This window comes from Scomber scombrus, chromosome 6 (genome assembly GCF_963691925.1).
Source record: "Scomber scombrus chromosome 6, fScoSco1.1, whole genome shotgun sequence".
Classification (NCBI taxonomy): Eukaryota; Metazoa; Chordata; class Actinopteri; order Scombriformes; family Scombridae; genus Scomber; species Scomber scombrus.
In genome coordinates this window covers 7,597,075-7,610,634 of record NC_084975.1, presented here as the reverse complement: position 1 = coordinate 7,610,634, position 13,560 = coordinate 7,597,075, and the positions used below count along the sequence as shown (strand labels likewise).

At 39.4% G+C, this 13,560-nt stretch overlaps 1 protein-coding gene across 1 annotated transcript in view; it reads left to right on the top strand.

Annotated features, from left to right (window-relative positions):
• Positions 1-13,560, top strand: part of LOC133981701 (unconventional myosin-IXAb-like) — a 163,108-nt gene that overhangs the window by 97,224 nt on the left and 52,324 nt on the right. Inside the window, exon 9 of the mRNA XM_062420525.1 lies at positions 6,513-6,602. Coding sequence (XP_062276509.1) covers positions 6,513-6,602 — 90 coding nt within the window. The remainder of the gene's footprint in view (positions 1-6,512; positions 6,603-13,560) is intronic.

The following is a 13,560-nucleotide window of genomic DNA, read 5'->3' as shown; positions in this document are numbered from 1 at the left end:
TCTGCATGCAACAAAAAAGATATTTATACAATATAATCCTGTTTTAATTATAATCCCGTTTTTAACACCACGTATCACATGTCTAAGTCAAAAAACAGCATTTTTGGCTTGTTGGCTTTATGCAGAAATGCGATACTCAAAATACTTTGAAGGATAATAAAAATTAAGAATTAGGGCAGGGTTTTACCACAGGGCTTGTTTATTCTCCCTTAATACCTTCCTTGCTATTTTGTCTCCCGAATGTATTCCATCACATGCCCACTGGAGATACTTACAGCTCCATGGACTTAGTGAACTTCAAAAAACACAACTGGCATCTATTTGAGCGAAGGAGTTTTTCCTCCCCTTTTTAAACACTGTGAGAAATTGTGATTCCCACTGCCACATTTTATCTTCCATATGTGGATTTTCACAAAAAGCCTTTCAGTGAGCTGAGGGCTCTCTGTGTACAAGAGCAGCTTGTGGTGACAGCGGAAGTTAAGAGGTGCTTCAGGTCCCAAAGAGCTGTCCAACCATCCAGAGCTTCCAACAAGTGCTGTTTTTGTAGAGGCTATTTTCAGACCTCTTTTGATGGTGTGCTGTTGCGTAGGTGTGCTTTCCCACCAGCAACAACAAGAGCAAAGCCATAAAATCACCTGCATGGTTAAATCATATTTGAATAATCACAGAAACAGACACTGATACAAGCTTCAACTAATTCTAAAGTTATGACACAAGTCACCGGTGAACTTTTTGTTCCTTTATTCTGATTTGGAGTGTTTTTATAAACCTCTCATGTTTTTTTGTTTTTTTCCCACAAAGTGCTGCATATTTGTGTCTCGGTCTGTCAGCTATTAATTTTCACTCATGTCTGATGGATGCTTTGTGCTTGTCCAATCACATGCTTGCTTCCACATTACTTGTCTAATTGCATATTTGCAAGCTGATTTGCTTGATTTGCAGACATTTTGTCTCTGTAAATAAAGGTCACATAAAGTTCAGCCAACCTGTGGAGTACAAAGCATTTTATAGTCAAACTTTAGAAGTGAAACTGCCTAAAAAGAATATTTATAGGTTATGATATCAGTGCATCTTGAACTGTCTCCTACAGTACTTGGTCACGCTTCCTCTTTTGCTTATTTAAATTTATTTTTGAATTGTATTTTTGTAGATTTACTTCTGTTTCATCACCGCACAAACAGAAACAGGTTTGATTTGTGCGTATATTTTCCTCACCGCGATCTGGCTGACATTTTATGTATGCGTCATACACTAATCTGTCTGGTCTGTAGCTTTAAACTGTCTTACACTCTTTATTGTCTACATGATGATCAGAGACATGGAAAAACATTGTCTGACATGGGTTAACGTGCCACACAGCGTTTACATGTTTATGATGTTGTCCTGCGTGCAGGTTCATTCTTGACACAGTGTGCAGACCACACACGCATGTATGCACGCACACACACACATACACATCAAATTGCACTTTGAGGACAGCTTAAACATCCACATGCTGTTCTGATTTACCTCGAGATTGAGGGATAGTGTCACTTCCCAGTCCCTGTTACAAACTGCAACGATTAGCCGGATGTGCTTGTTGAGTCGCTGACAAAACAATGTCCAAAGTGTGCCGGAGACTCCTGTCAACAGCACCACAGGGATGTTATGACTGTCGAGAGCCTGCCAGGGTTCCCCTTTAACATTCAGACCGGTGTCTTTGACTCTCCAGAGGTCCCGAGGAGTGGCAGTGACGTGAGCCGAGCCACATGTTGCCCACATGCTTTTAGTGTTTTAAGTTCAAGTTTATTTGGATGTCTGTTAGTTGGTGCAAAGGCAAAGTCTATTTGTCCCGAGGGACTTATAAAACATTCTCAAAGCAAAGAAGAAGAAAGAAAGAAAACCAAACCACAGCTTAGTAAAATCAAAGGAAGAAACACTCAAAATGAGGCCGCATTTTAGGGCATCTTAAGTCTCAAATTTGACAACGTCTCTTCTGAAACAGATGTTGGGGCGGGAAGACACAGGGGTCAATCAACGGGAAATCTGTGTTATTTGAAAAATATGCAAAGGTTTTATTAAAATGACTCTTTATTATTGTTTCTTCACATAAATTGATTTTAAAAAAGAGTAAATGGTATGTCATGGGCAAGTAGTTGAAAAGGTTAATCTAATTGTGACTTGACAGCAAAGCATGTATTTACTGTGATTTACACTTGAATTGTCTTTTTTATTACTTTAAAATTTAAATTCAATTTTTAATTAATTTACTTAGATGATTGATGGATTTACAGACCAGACAGACACCATCAAAAGTACTGAGCATCTATGTTTTATTGATGCATATTCCTAGACCCTTTATGTAAGAGACTCTGCTAAATGGCTAAAATAGATTGTTGAGGTTTGCTAAATTCAGTTGTGTGTGTGTGAGTCATTTGAAGCTGGAAAGGCTCAACCAAAGTGCACATACAGTACTGGCTCTGAGTGAGGGCTTCTTATGCATGACTGGTTTGAAGTCAGTCCATACTTCAGTTAGATAATAAAAAACGGGCAACATATCTGACAGGATGGGATGTGAGCCACTGCGCTCAGTATTACTGTGGCACACTAATGTGAAGCACTTTTCAAGGAGAATGAGTGTGGATTGATGCATGAATGGGTAATGAGGCTGGCTGGAGCTTCCTGTTTCCTGCGGAGGTGGACTTGGAAGAGGAAGTAGAGCTCATAGAGGCTGAAGGATGGCTGACAGACTGGATCCTCTGAGCTGTGGAGTTGAGTGACTCGACCTAACCAGAAACATTCCTTCACAAACTGGAAATTAGTCCAGGGGGAATCGATTTCTGTGAGAACTAGTCGCACCTAACCCTCAATTTGTTGATTGTATTTTAATGCTACAGTATTGAAATGAACATCAATTCCACTTTCATATCTGTCAGGTAAAAATTAAACTGCAGGTAGCTGGTTCGGTTAGCTTAGCACAAAGACTGGAAATGGGGGAAACCTTTAGCATGGCTCTGTCATAAGGTAACTGGCCAGCAGCAGCTTGAACGCTCACTAATTAACATATTTTAACACATATTTGATCAGTTTAGTTTGCTTTATTGGGGATTAATATGTCAAATTACTCCTTGGCGCTGAGCAGTTGCCAGGCAACCAACAGATACATGTCATAGTTACTGGTCCCAGCAAACAAATGGTATGGCACATAACCTTGTTTTTACACATAGGTTTGTGTACAGTTTACCTTACATAGATAAGATATAACATATTAATTAGTGAGCTTTGGAGGTGCTGCTAGGTGGATTTTGTGCAACAGAGTCTTTATGCTAAGCTAAGCTAACTGATTGCTGGCTAACTCTCAACCAGAAAGTGAATAACAGTGTTTCCCAAAAATGCTGAATTATTCCCTCTAAACAATATCTTTCCACTTGAGCCCAGTCCAGTCCAAAATGTAGTCATCAGCAACAACCTGATGTAAGCAAATTGGTTTTAATCAGGTCCTGTCAGAGGTTTTTCTTCTTTGTTTCTTTTCTCATCAGTCATCATACTGTTTTTCTTTAAGTGTCATTTTAGCTGTTGTGTTTAGTAATCAGGTCAATTTCCTCATTTTGATAACACGAAATTAAACAGAAGGCATGTGATTTAATGTCATTCTTATAAAGACATAGTCATCCTTAGAGATAGTGCTGGTGTTGACAAACGTTGTAATATATGTGCTCAATTTTTTCCCTCTCATTTTAATGGTAGTTTATCTTTTTGACCATTTTAAGTTGAGTCAGTATGATACGTGCAGATTAGCAGTCAAGGTAATTGTTAATATGTCAGTGTTGATTAATGTGCACTATTCTCTATAAATAAAAAAAAAAAAAGTAAGATGTTGAGCTGATAGCGAGGTCTTCCACACAACTTAATCCCAATTTAACGTTTAATTATTTGGAAAATGGTATGAAGTGTGTGTGTAAACTATCAGGATACCAAATGCAGTTACATACAGTTAGCTAAGGCAAGTCTTTTGACCATCTTCAAAGGGTAGCATACAGTGTAAATGTAGGAAAAAGCAGCCAAAACATTACATGGTCATGGTTGTGTGAGGGTTTGTGTTCATGCTTACCTTTTGATTATCATATTTGGTTCAATGTTTGCTTTTATGATTAAAGAAACAGGATGAACTTTTCCAACCTAGATGCTAATCAGATATGAGTAATTCATGTCCCAGGGGGGAAAAAATCTGGTTAATTTGAGAACAGAATAACTCACCCCAAAATCAGTGCTTACAAACTTCTGCGTATTATCGTATTAGAGCTGTGATCATAGACGGAGCAGCAAGCCTCTGAGTTACCAAGCAACTAATACATGGAAATGTACCAGTTAAAGACCAATCACTGGGTTGCAGAATAGGCTTTGCTCTTAGTAGAAGGATTACCAGGCAGTGTGAAATGAAGTCTGATTATGTCAGCCCCCCCGCCCCGCACACACACACACACACACACACACACACACCGGCCTGTCCTCCCTCCTGTTTGTGTCAAAGCCTTTACAAAGGGAGCAACTGACAAAAAAAACATCCATAATGGTATTAACTGTAACGTTAAAACCCTTGCCTTTTATTCATGAAGACATCATGCAATCACTCAAAGACATGCTCTCACATGTATTCACACACAGAGAGACACACACACACACACACACACACACACACACACACACACACACACACACACACACACACACACACACACACAAACACACAAACACACATAAACACGTGGTCTCTGCAGCAGCTGTTCGGCCCACTCCCATAATCCCTGTAGATGGAGGAGATGTGTGCGGTGACATCTGCTTCTTCAGTGTGGCCCTGTCATCAATGGGTTGTCTGGGGCCAAGTTTAGAGTCTGTGTACTCGCGTGCAAGGCTACATAGTACTGTGCTGTATGTGTGTTTATGGAGAGCAGTGGTTATGTGAGAGCTGTTAATCTTGGACAGCTACAACATGTCAGTTGGAGGCGGCAGCAGATTATTATGAGCTCCAGTTTAGCAAGAATAAAGGGGCAGTTCAGGATGGGTGTCAAAAATAACATTTTCTATCACGGCAATATATGCAATTTTACCTATGAAATTGTGATATAAATCATGATATAGTTATTTTTTTAGGAAATTAAAATGAGAAACTGATTATAGATTTTTAAAAATGACCAAATGAGAATGTCTTTTTTGTCTTATTTAGGGACTTACATACCGGAAAAATCAAGCTACTTCATCATATAGATGGAAAAATCTTGTAAATCCAGTATTATCCAAAGGCACTCCAGCTTAATGGCCTAAATGTGACCATAAATAATAAAGGTATCCTCCAGACATGTTTTAAGATATTAAAAATGAATCATTTGTGTCTGATATGTTTTTTAGTTAAAATTCTTAAAATTGCATCTTCTCCTATCTTCTTGAAAAATCCAGAATCTATGAATATTTTAGTATGTTTTGTTTCAATGTTTACTTGTTTTTACATATTTATGTATTGTTAATGTACATCATTCTGCACAATGAAGCTCAAATATCCAAGTGAAATAACAATAAGTCAAACAAATGTTTTAATGGAGGGGGGGACTCTCAAGAGATAGCTCCCTCTGTAGAAACGCTTTAACAAAATCTGTACACGTCCCATGGTGGAAATTGTCATATCGCCAAACCCATAGCTTGAGTCATCACCAAATGTTTCGGAAGAAAGTGTTTAACATGACCTTAATAGAGTTCAGGGTTTTAAATCTAAAACACACTTCTAGTAATATATTATTTTCTTCTGATACACAATCAAAATGTTCTCGTTTGGTCGGAGGTCAGACTCGGCTTCGGAAAAGCTTCCTTGGTAGTTTCGGTGTCTTGCTCAAAGACACTTCAGCAGGACAGATGTTTTTTGTTTTTCTTTCACAAGTGTTTGTATTCATCATGGGGAGCACAACTCAGGCTGTGAAAACAGATGTGTAATGTCTTCTGTGGGTCTGGAGGAGCTTTGTCAAGTCTAAAAAAATAACCCCTGATGATCTCACTAGTTAGCTCAACTTGGGTTTGGAAACTTCAGATTGTTAAGGCTTGAGCTACAAACTGGGATGCACAGAGTTTAAAAAGGCATGGTACAGCATTTGATTAGAAAGGGCTGGTTGCATTATGGGAAATGTAGGATCAAACACTGAACCATCAACCACCATTATGGACTAAGTTCAGGATATCTCAGCCTCTGCTGCTCTTACAAGTCTTCTAACTTTATAGAATTAAATTTCTGAACTACTCCTTTAGTAAAATAATACCTCACAGAGCATCCAACTCTAATGTCCTTGGTTTGAATGACAGCCAATGACTGGACCGTTGGTGTGTGTTATCCCACTGTATCTCGTCACGATTCCCTACACTCTTAACTGCCATCAAATAAATGCACACAATTATCTGAATTGATTGTAATGAAGTATTCTCCTTGTCCAGTTTCCCTGGTCCTGATCTTGTTCTTGTCCATGACCTCATATGTTTTATTTCTCTCCTAGGTGAAAGAGGAGATGCTGCTTGAAGCGCTGACGACGAGGAAGACGGTGACTGTCGGAGAGAAGCTCATCGTGCCCTACAAACTTGCAGAGGTGACCTTTTTTTAGCTACTGAAACATCCACGCGCATCAAATCATGTCAAAATGTGACGTTTACCCACCTGAGTCCCAAACATAAAGACTTGATTTTGACCTTCTAAGTCTGAAGACCCCCCTGTCAGCCTGTCTGGTCTCTTATTGCAGCCACACTTATAACAAAACACAGAAAATGCCAAACAAAAGTGACATTGTCAACATGTTTTAGGGAATTTTACCTCTTTTTCTTATCAGATTTACCTCTTCTTCTCATGATACTAAAGGTCAGAAGGGCCTGTGTGGCGCAGAAAAAAAGGCAGGGAGGTGACTGGAGCACATTGCAGTCTGCCTGGGGAAAGCATATCTGAGCCAAATGTTTTGTTGCGAAGTGCGTCAGCTGTAGGGGGAGATTCTGTGTTTGTGTGTGCATTCTTTGGAGTTTGTCTGGGGAGTTTGTTGTGGCACTCCCCCGGCCCACACTGCTTCTTTCTAAGGCTCTTTTGATAGGCTTCTCTTCCTCTGCGACTTCCGGTTTCCTGTCGAGTCAAACAAAAAGTGCAACTTTAACCCCGTCTGTGCAAGTTAAGGCCTCCTGGACATACAGTTTATGAAATTTACCTCCTGGATGCTTCGGTTGACCCAGATAGACTCCTGTGATGCGTATCATTGTGCTTGTGAATATTAATATTAGTATTCAGTGTTTTTAGTTTATCTCTCCATCTGTAAAGCCTTTGATGGCTCTGTGTAGAAATGAATTTGGTCCAGCTCCCTGCTCATGGCTGCAGGGCCTTTTGTCTAAGGAAGGAAATGCTACACATAGATAGTCTGCTACCCTGCTTGGCTATACCCCCCCCCCCCCCCTCCATCTGATCTACGGGTTAGTTTAGCCCAACAATAGTTACTCCCACCACCACACCCCCCACCCTGCAGTCATGTGGTCTTGTCTCAGGAATGTGCAACCTCCACTGGAATATACAGTACAGAGGCCAGAAACCAGATCCTGGGTCTGTCTGTTTGTCTCTCTCTTTCTCTCAGTCTCCTTCAGTCACAAATGGTTCAGACACATAAATTCGTTTTTTTTTCTAGACTAGCTTTGCAACAGAGGCTCAGACAATATGACCAGACACCTAATCCTGGACGAGGGCTACAGCTATGATGAACCCTCTCCTACGGCTTCTAGTGTTATAACATGGAAGTTCCCTCCTGTCCTCCACAAGAAAGCCTTATCTTAAAAGGAGCGACAGGCAAGTGGAGATATGGATACTTGGAGATAGAGAAACAGAGAGTTTCAGATCCTTGAAAGTCCCCACTTAACAGATAAAACACATACAGAAAAGGAGTTTATACACCACCTGGGGAATCCATAACATCCCCCGCATGTGTGCTCAAAGAGAGGAAACTACTCTCAAGTACTGCATACAGTAGTAGTATATACAGTTAATGGTGTATAAAGTGTTGTATACTGTAAGTGTCCCAACATTGAGGTGTGTTGAACGGCAGGACGTTAAATATTAGTGGGGCTCATCAAAACAACATATGAGGGGGTGGGAAGGTTACTTTGGAAATGTAATAGGTGACAGATTACTAGTTACCTTATTTAAAATGTAATAAGTAATGTAACTATTTCAATTACTTAGTCAAAGTAATGTAACTTATTACATTTGATTACATTTTGATTACTTGTCTAATCTATAATGAATGTTTTCATCTGTAGGGTAAGTGTTCCCATTAAGCACCAAAATTGTTCAGCTGTTTTTCATGGATACTGATATGATGTATAAGGGAGATCATTTCTTATAAAGCAAAATGTATCTCTCATTTGAAAATGGATTCATTAGTTCATGTAGGTTTTGAAATATAAAATAGAGGTATTCTATGAAAAAAGTCAAAAGTCTGGCATTGGAAGAAAGAATTAAAAACAGCAATATATGTATTCAGTAACATGCTAAATATTAAAAAATGAGATTCAGGAAGTCTAGTTGAAGTGACAGGTCATGGGCTTAATCACACCCCGAATCACTGCACAACAGTTTGTAATACTCACAGAAAGGATTTTACAACTCGTTATCACGGTGGCGACTACGTCTTTTGTCACAACAGTAGGAATACTGCGTTCACGTAAAAAAAGTAATCCACCAGGAATGGGTTATCAACCAACACAATGCTGTGCCGAATGACATCACATTGCATCAAAAGCTGACCCAGATTTAACTTTTTTTTTCAGCAGGATGCTGTTTTGTGTTGTTTTGTCGAAGCTCTCTGCGTAGGCACTCCTGTCTACATCTATGGACTGCCCCCATTTAAATGAATGAGAGGGCAGCCATCTGACTGCAGCCTTATGCCTTATGTACCATGCAAACACACGTTTATATTGACATACTTATCAGTACCCTCATTTACATAATGAAATCCCAAACCTTAACCTATACCTAAACCTAACCGTAATCTTAACCCTCAAACCAAGTCTCAAACATCAAACAGCCCTTGAAAAAAGTAATGTAGTCACCCTTAAGGCCTAACACACAAACTGGTTATTACAAAGATAAATGTACAAAACACATACACACACACACACCGCATGAGAAACGAAAGTGAAGCCTTACCCTCGTCTGACCGAGGGCCGTGGGAGCGAGTTGAGGCCACCTGTGGAATCCATAACACGCCTGTTTTCATGCAAAGGAAATGTGGAAAAAATAACCTGGCAATTGCTGCTAGTTCTTCTCAGAAATGATTTCTTCCTCCTTGGATGAGAAAGTTTGAGAAAGTGTGCTAGGCAGCTGTCCCATCCAGCCCCGGGATGAGATGGGGAGATGTGGGCGAGTCGTCTGACCTCCTTCACCCCATCGGTGAAGAGGTTGGCGTTTCTTGAACTTGGAAACTGGAAACAAAAAAGATTCCTAAATTGTTTGGATGGGCTGTGGATAAGTCAGGTGGAATATGTTATGAATTGTTTGGGTTTGGTTCCAGTACAATAATGAGAGTAAAAATAATTCCCTTTTCAGACATGGAAATTGTGTTTGGCAACATACAGGGAGTTCAGAATTTAGCTTTGAGTTTGTTTCTGTCTTTTTCAAGGACATTAAAAATGGCATTTTAATGGCTTAGTTGAATGTACTATTAAAATGCAAAGTTCTAGTTGTGTATCTGGTATCCAATCCTTTCCATACTTCCATAAGGCCAACAGGCTTCATGCTGTTTGCAGATTTTTTGAGACAATGTTTAACACAAAAATGGAATCAATTATTATGTCATGTTCTTTGGGAAATTGTTCATAATTTCCTTTTTTTCTCCATTTCCTGATTAAATTACAAAAAATTAGACTTTCAACACAGGAATGAATGGAAAAAGAGAATATTCTCCCACTTTATGTACAGTAGTCTTGGTACTTGGGAAGAAGAAGCTGCTCTTCCATGTTAAAAGTCCATGACCCAATGCCTTAGTGTGCCAAGGGAAAGAAGAAAATTGTGCATTTATTACAACAAAGGCTTGGTTTTTAGCCAGTTGAACCTTGTTTTCTACTTTGTATTTAGTGCTACTTATAAAATGTTGGCATGCTAACACGCTAAACAAAGAAGAACTGTTAAACATTAACGTTGATCTTCATTTGTTAAAATACATCGCAGTTATGATTGTGAAACTTTTCTGCATGTTTTATGACTGCCTGAGAGTCAGCATCTTACTAGAATCTATGTGTGATTTCCCTCCATTTTTTTTAGCATGATGACCTTAGCAAAGACATTAACCCAAAACAACGCTGAGCAGCTAGCATGGTTGTAGACTCTTTGTCTTGTATACTGTAAAGTATTGTGTAAATCTGCTTTGTTTCAGTTTGTTTACATGCCAAAAGTTAGATTTTTTCACTGTGCATTTAGAGTGAATGGAAGCAGAAATAAACAGTAGTCCTTGTTTCACGCTGAAACTGAAACAAGTGTTTTAGACGATAACAATATAAAGTCTATACAATCCAAAGTTCTACCAGAGTTCAGCCTCAATCACACTCAAACTGCCATTATCAAGTTATCATTGATAAGATTTATTGTTAAATTATGGGGAATTCCATTATTCAACAAGCTGAGTTTAAATAATGTCCCCATCTGTGGTGCAGCTCGGGGCGTAGACGCAGATTATTTCATGGTTTGGACTGGAGCAACGAGAAAACATCAAGAGTGTCTGCAAAACCATGATTGTTTGCATGTGTGTCACGCGTGTGTGCCCATGTCAAGATAAGGTGCGCTGTCTTCTTCCTGTTTGAAAGGCAGACATGGGGAAGGGGAAGTGATGGGAGGAAGTGATGGGGGAGCAGCCAGACACTCATTCATATGGTTTGCGCTCCATATAGATACAGGTTTAAAGTGGTTGAAGCCTCATAGTGAGCGTGTAGACGGAGTTTCGCATTGCTGGGGGATTGTAAACGTATCTCAAACACTTAACACATAGCCACACAAGCACACTAAACTTGCACTGATACACAAAAATAACAACTACATAAACTGTAATTTAAAACATATGCAGATTGGCACATTGTGGTGAGACGCACACACACACACACAACATCCTGCAGTTAGGAAGCTAGCAGGCCACGTGCAGTGTGAGCTCATGCTGGTGTTTCACACCTCCTGTGGTTTTCAGGAGAAAGACAGAGATGGAAAGAGAGAGAGCAGCAACTTCCCCTCAGTAGACACGTAATTTCAGACACCAGCTAAGACTCAGTTTAACAAGCTGGACCTTTATTGTTTACAAAAGTCTCTGATAAAGTCTTGCTAATTATTTTGTCAGTTTCTTGGGTGGCCCTCCAGTAAAATCTTTTTCAACCCATTTGCTTCCACCCATGTTCCCTCCTCGTTCTCATTGTGGTGAATAATTAAATTACATGGCAACAACACCGAGACAATGCATGCTCAGTGAGCATGTCAAATGTTCACATCTGCCAGTCCCACAGTTCCTCTTCAACCATTTCAGTCGTGATTCTTCCGTAAATGTTGGATTATTCATAACATTCATAACAATCTTACATAACTTTGTGGGAGTGGGAACGTCACAGGCTCAGTAGCTAAAAATATCATAAACAATCAATAATGCAAAAAGTGAAGAGGCAGCTTTTAAAATGCACAGTTTTGCTTCATCACAGCTGTTGGCTGCATGTGGCCTCAGCAGGCAGCATTTCCAAAGGTCCTTCAATGTAAGTGCATCCGCATCGCGGCTTGATGTGGATGACTGTCCCACAAAGACCTCTAAAAGAGTTATAACACAGTTTGTTGTTATATAACAGCCTTCTGAATAGTTAGCTTTATTCAGCTTTAATGTGCTGTGCGGAGTGAGTCTGTGTTTAAAGAGCTTCAGAGCAACTTCTTTTAGCAAATGTCTGAACTTCTGAGAATTTCCATCTTCATTTTGTTTCGCTCTAAGCCAGTGTTGTTACATAGTGTCTGAGTAATATGTTGAGATAAATAAAGCTTTGTTGTTGAAGCTTAGTCAAGGCAGACCAGTGAAGATTCACTGACATTAGCAGATCAGAAGCTGCTCTCAAATTCATGCCCAGTTTCATTTGTTTATTAATGTATCATCTGTTGAGCTACCAGCTGGCAAGAAACACCCAATCAAATTCACACAAATGTACCAGGTGGACTTTATAAAGTGTTACTTCTCACCACTTATTCCTCTGCTGATTCCTAATTAACACATTCTTGCTGCCACAACACCTTGTGAGATTTGGGTTTTTGGTATTGTTTTCTCGTCCTTCTCTGATATCCTTTGTGTGTGTTAGGAGATTACTAGCCTCTTTCCAGACCTCTAAATCTTGAATCTTGAACAATTTAGTTTCTTTAGTTGGAGAAACAGTCCACCAATCAGATCTTTGAAGGAGTAGCAGCAGAAATGTTGACAAGCGTGAATGAAGAAATAATAAATACTAACTCTTACTTTGCCATATTATTATGTTGTGATAAAAGCTTTCGTACATGACACCAGTGGAAAACTCTGCATTGGTGAGATGATTACAACACTTCATAATAGTTAATTAAGCCAAGATAAACCAAATGTTGATTGTGAACACTCCATTGTTGCCTTTGGAGTTATAATTAGCATTTAAAATCAGTGTAAACCTTATTTTATGACAACCAGCTTGATATGAGAGAAAGCAAACGCCCTATCACTCTCACTACTGTCAACTCCTGGTGGCTTGTCTGCTGTATTTGATAAAAAAGAAACACGCATACCAAATTTGCAACACTGTCAGTCTGTTTTTGATAATGTTCGACCTTTGTCAGAGTTTTATGAATCCTTTTTGCATATACAGTATAAAGACAACCATTTTTGTTTCTCCTTCTCAAGAGGCCAATAAAATTACAAAGGTTTCACCGTCATGCAACTCACTTCCCATTCTCTGTTAATTTACATCTTCTTTAATTAGATTGAACAAAGTATCTTCCGATGGTGCTATTTGTTGTGATGTATTACCATTTTGGGGGTTGCAAGTGTGAAAATGCAGTTTGAAGCACATTTCTTTTGTCATGTTCCACTCCTCGTTCAATCATAACACTTCTAGCTGCCAAAGAACGTGGTCCGCTGTCCAAGTCTCCATTTAAGTCTGCTTATGTTAGCATAGCATGCCTTTCATCATGTCTAAGGAGAGAGCATAGTTGCTCCTTGGCTTGTTTGGGAGTAATAATGGCTGCTCTTGGCAGTGTTGTTTTTTATGGATCAAAAAGTGATCTATAAAAAAGTTGTCCAAATAGTGATCTGCAGGTCTGGAGGCACTTAAGGCTCTGGCTCCTGACTGAAAACACCTCAAGTATTACGGCTCTGTGCACAGCGAGAGGATCGTACGTAAGAACAGAAAGTCGTCTATAAGCTTTAACATGCTCTGTGTTTACTCTTTAAATGCAAAGTGGTTGTTGTTATTATGCTTTCACAATTTATTAATAACAGCCTGTGGTATTACTGCAGCTCTCTGGCATTTACCATCTGTGAGGCACAG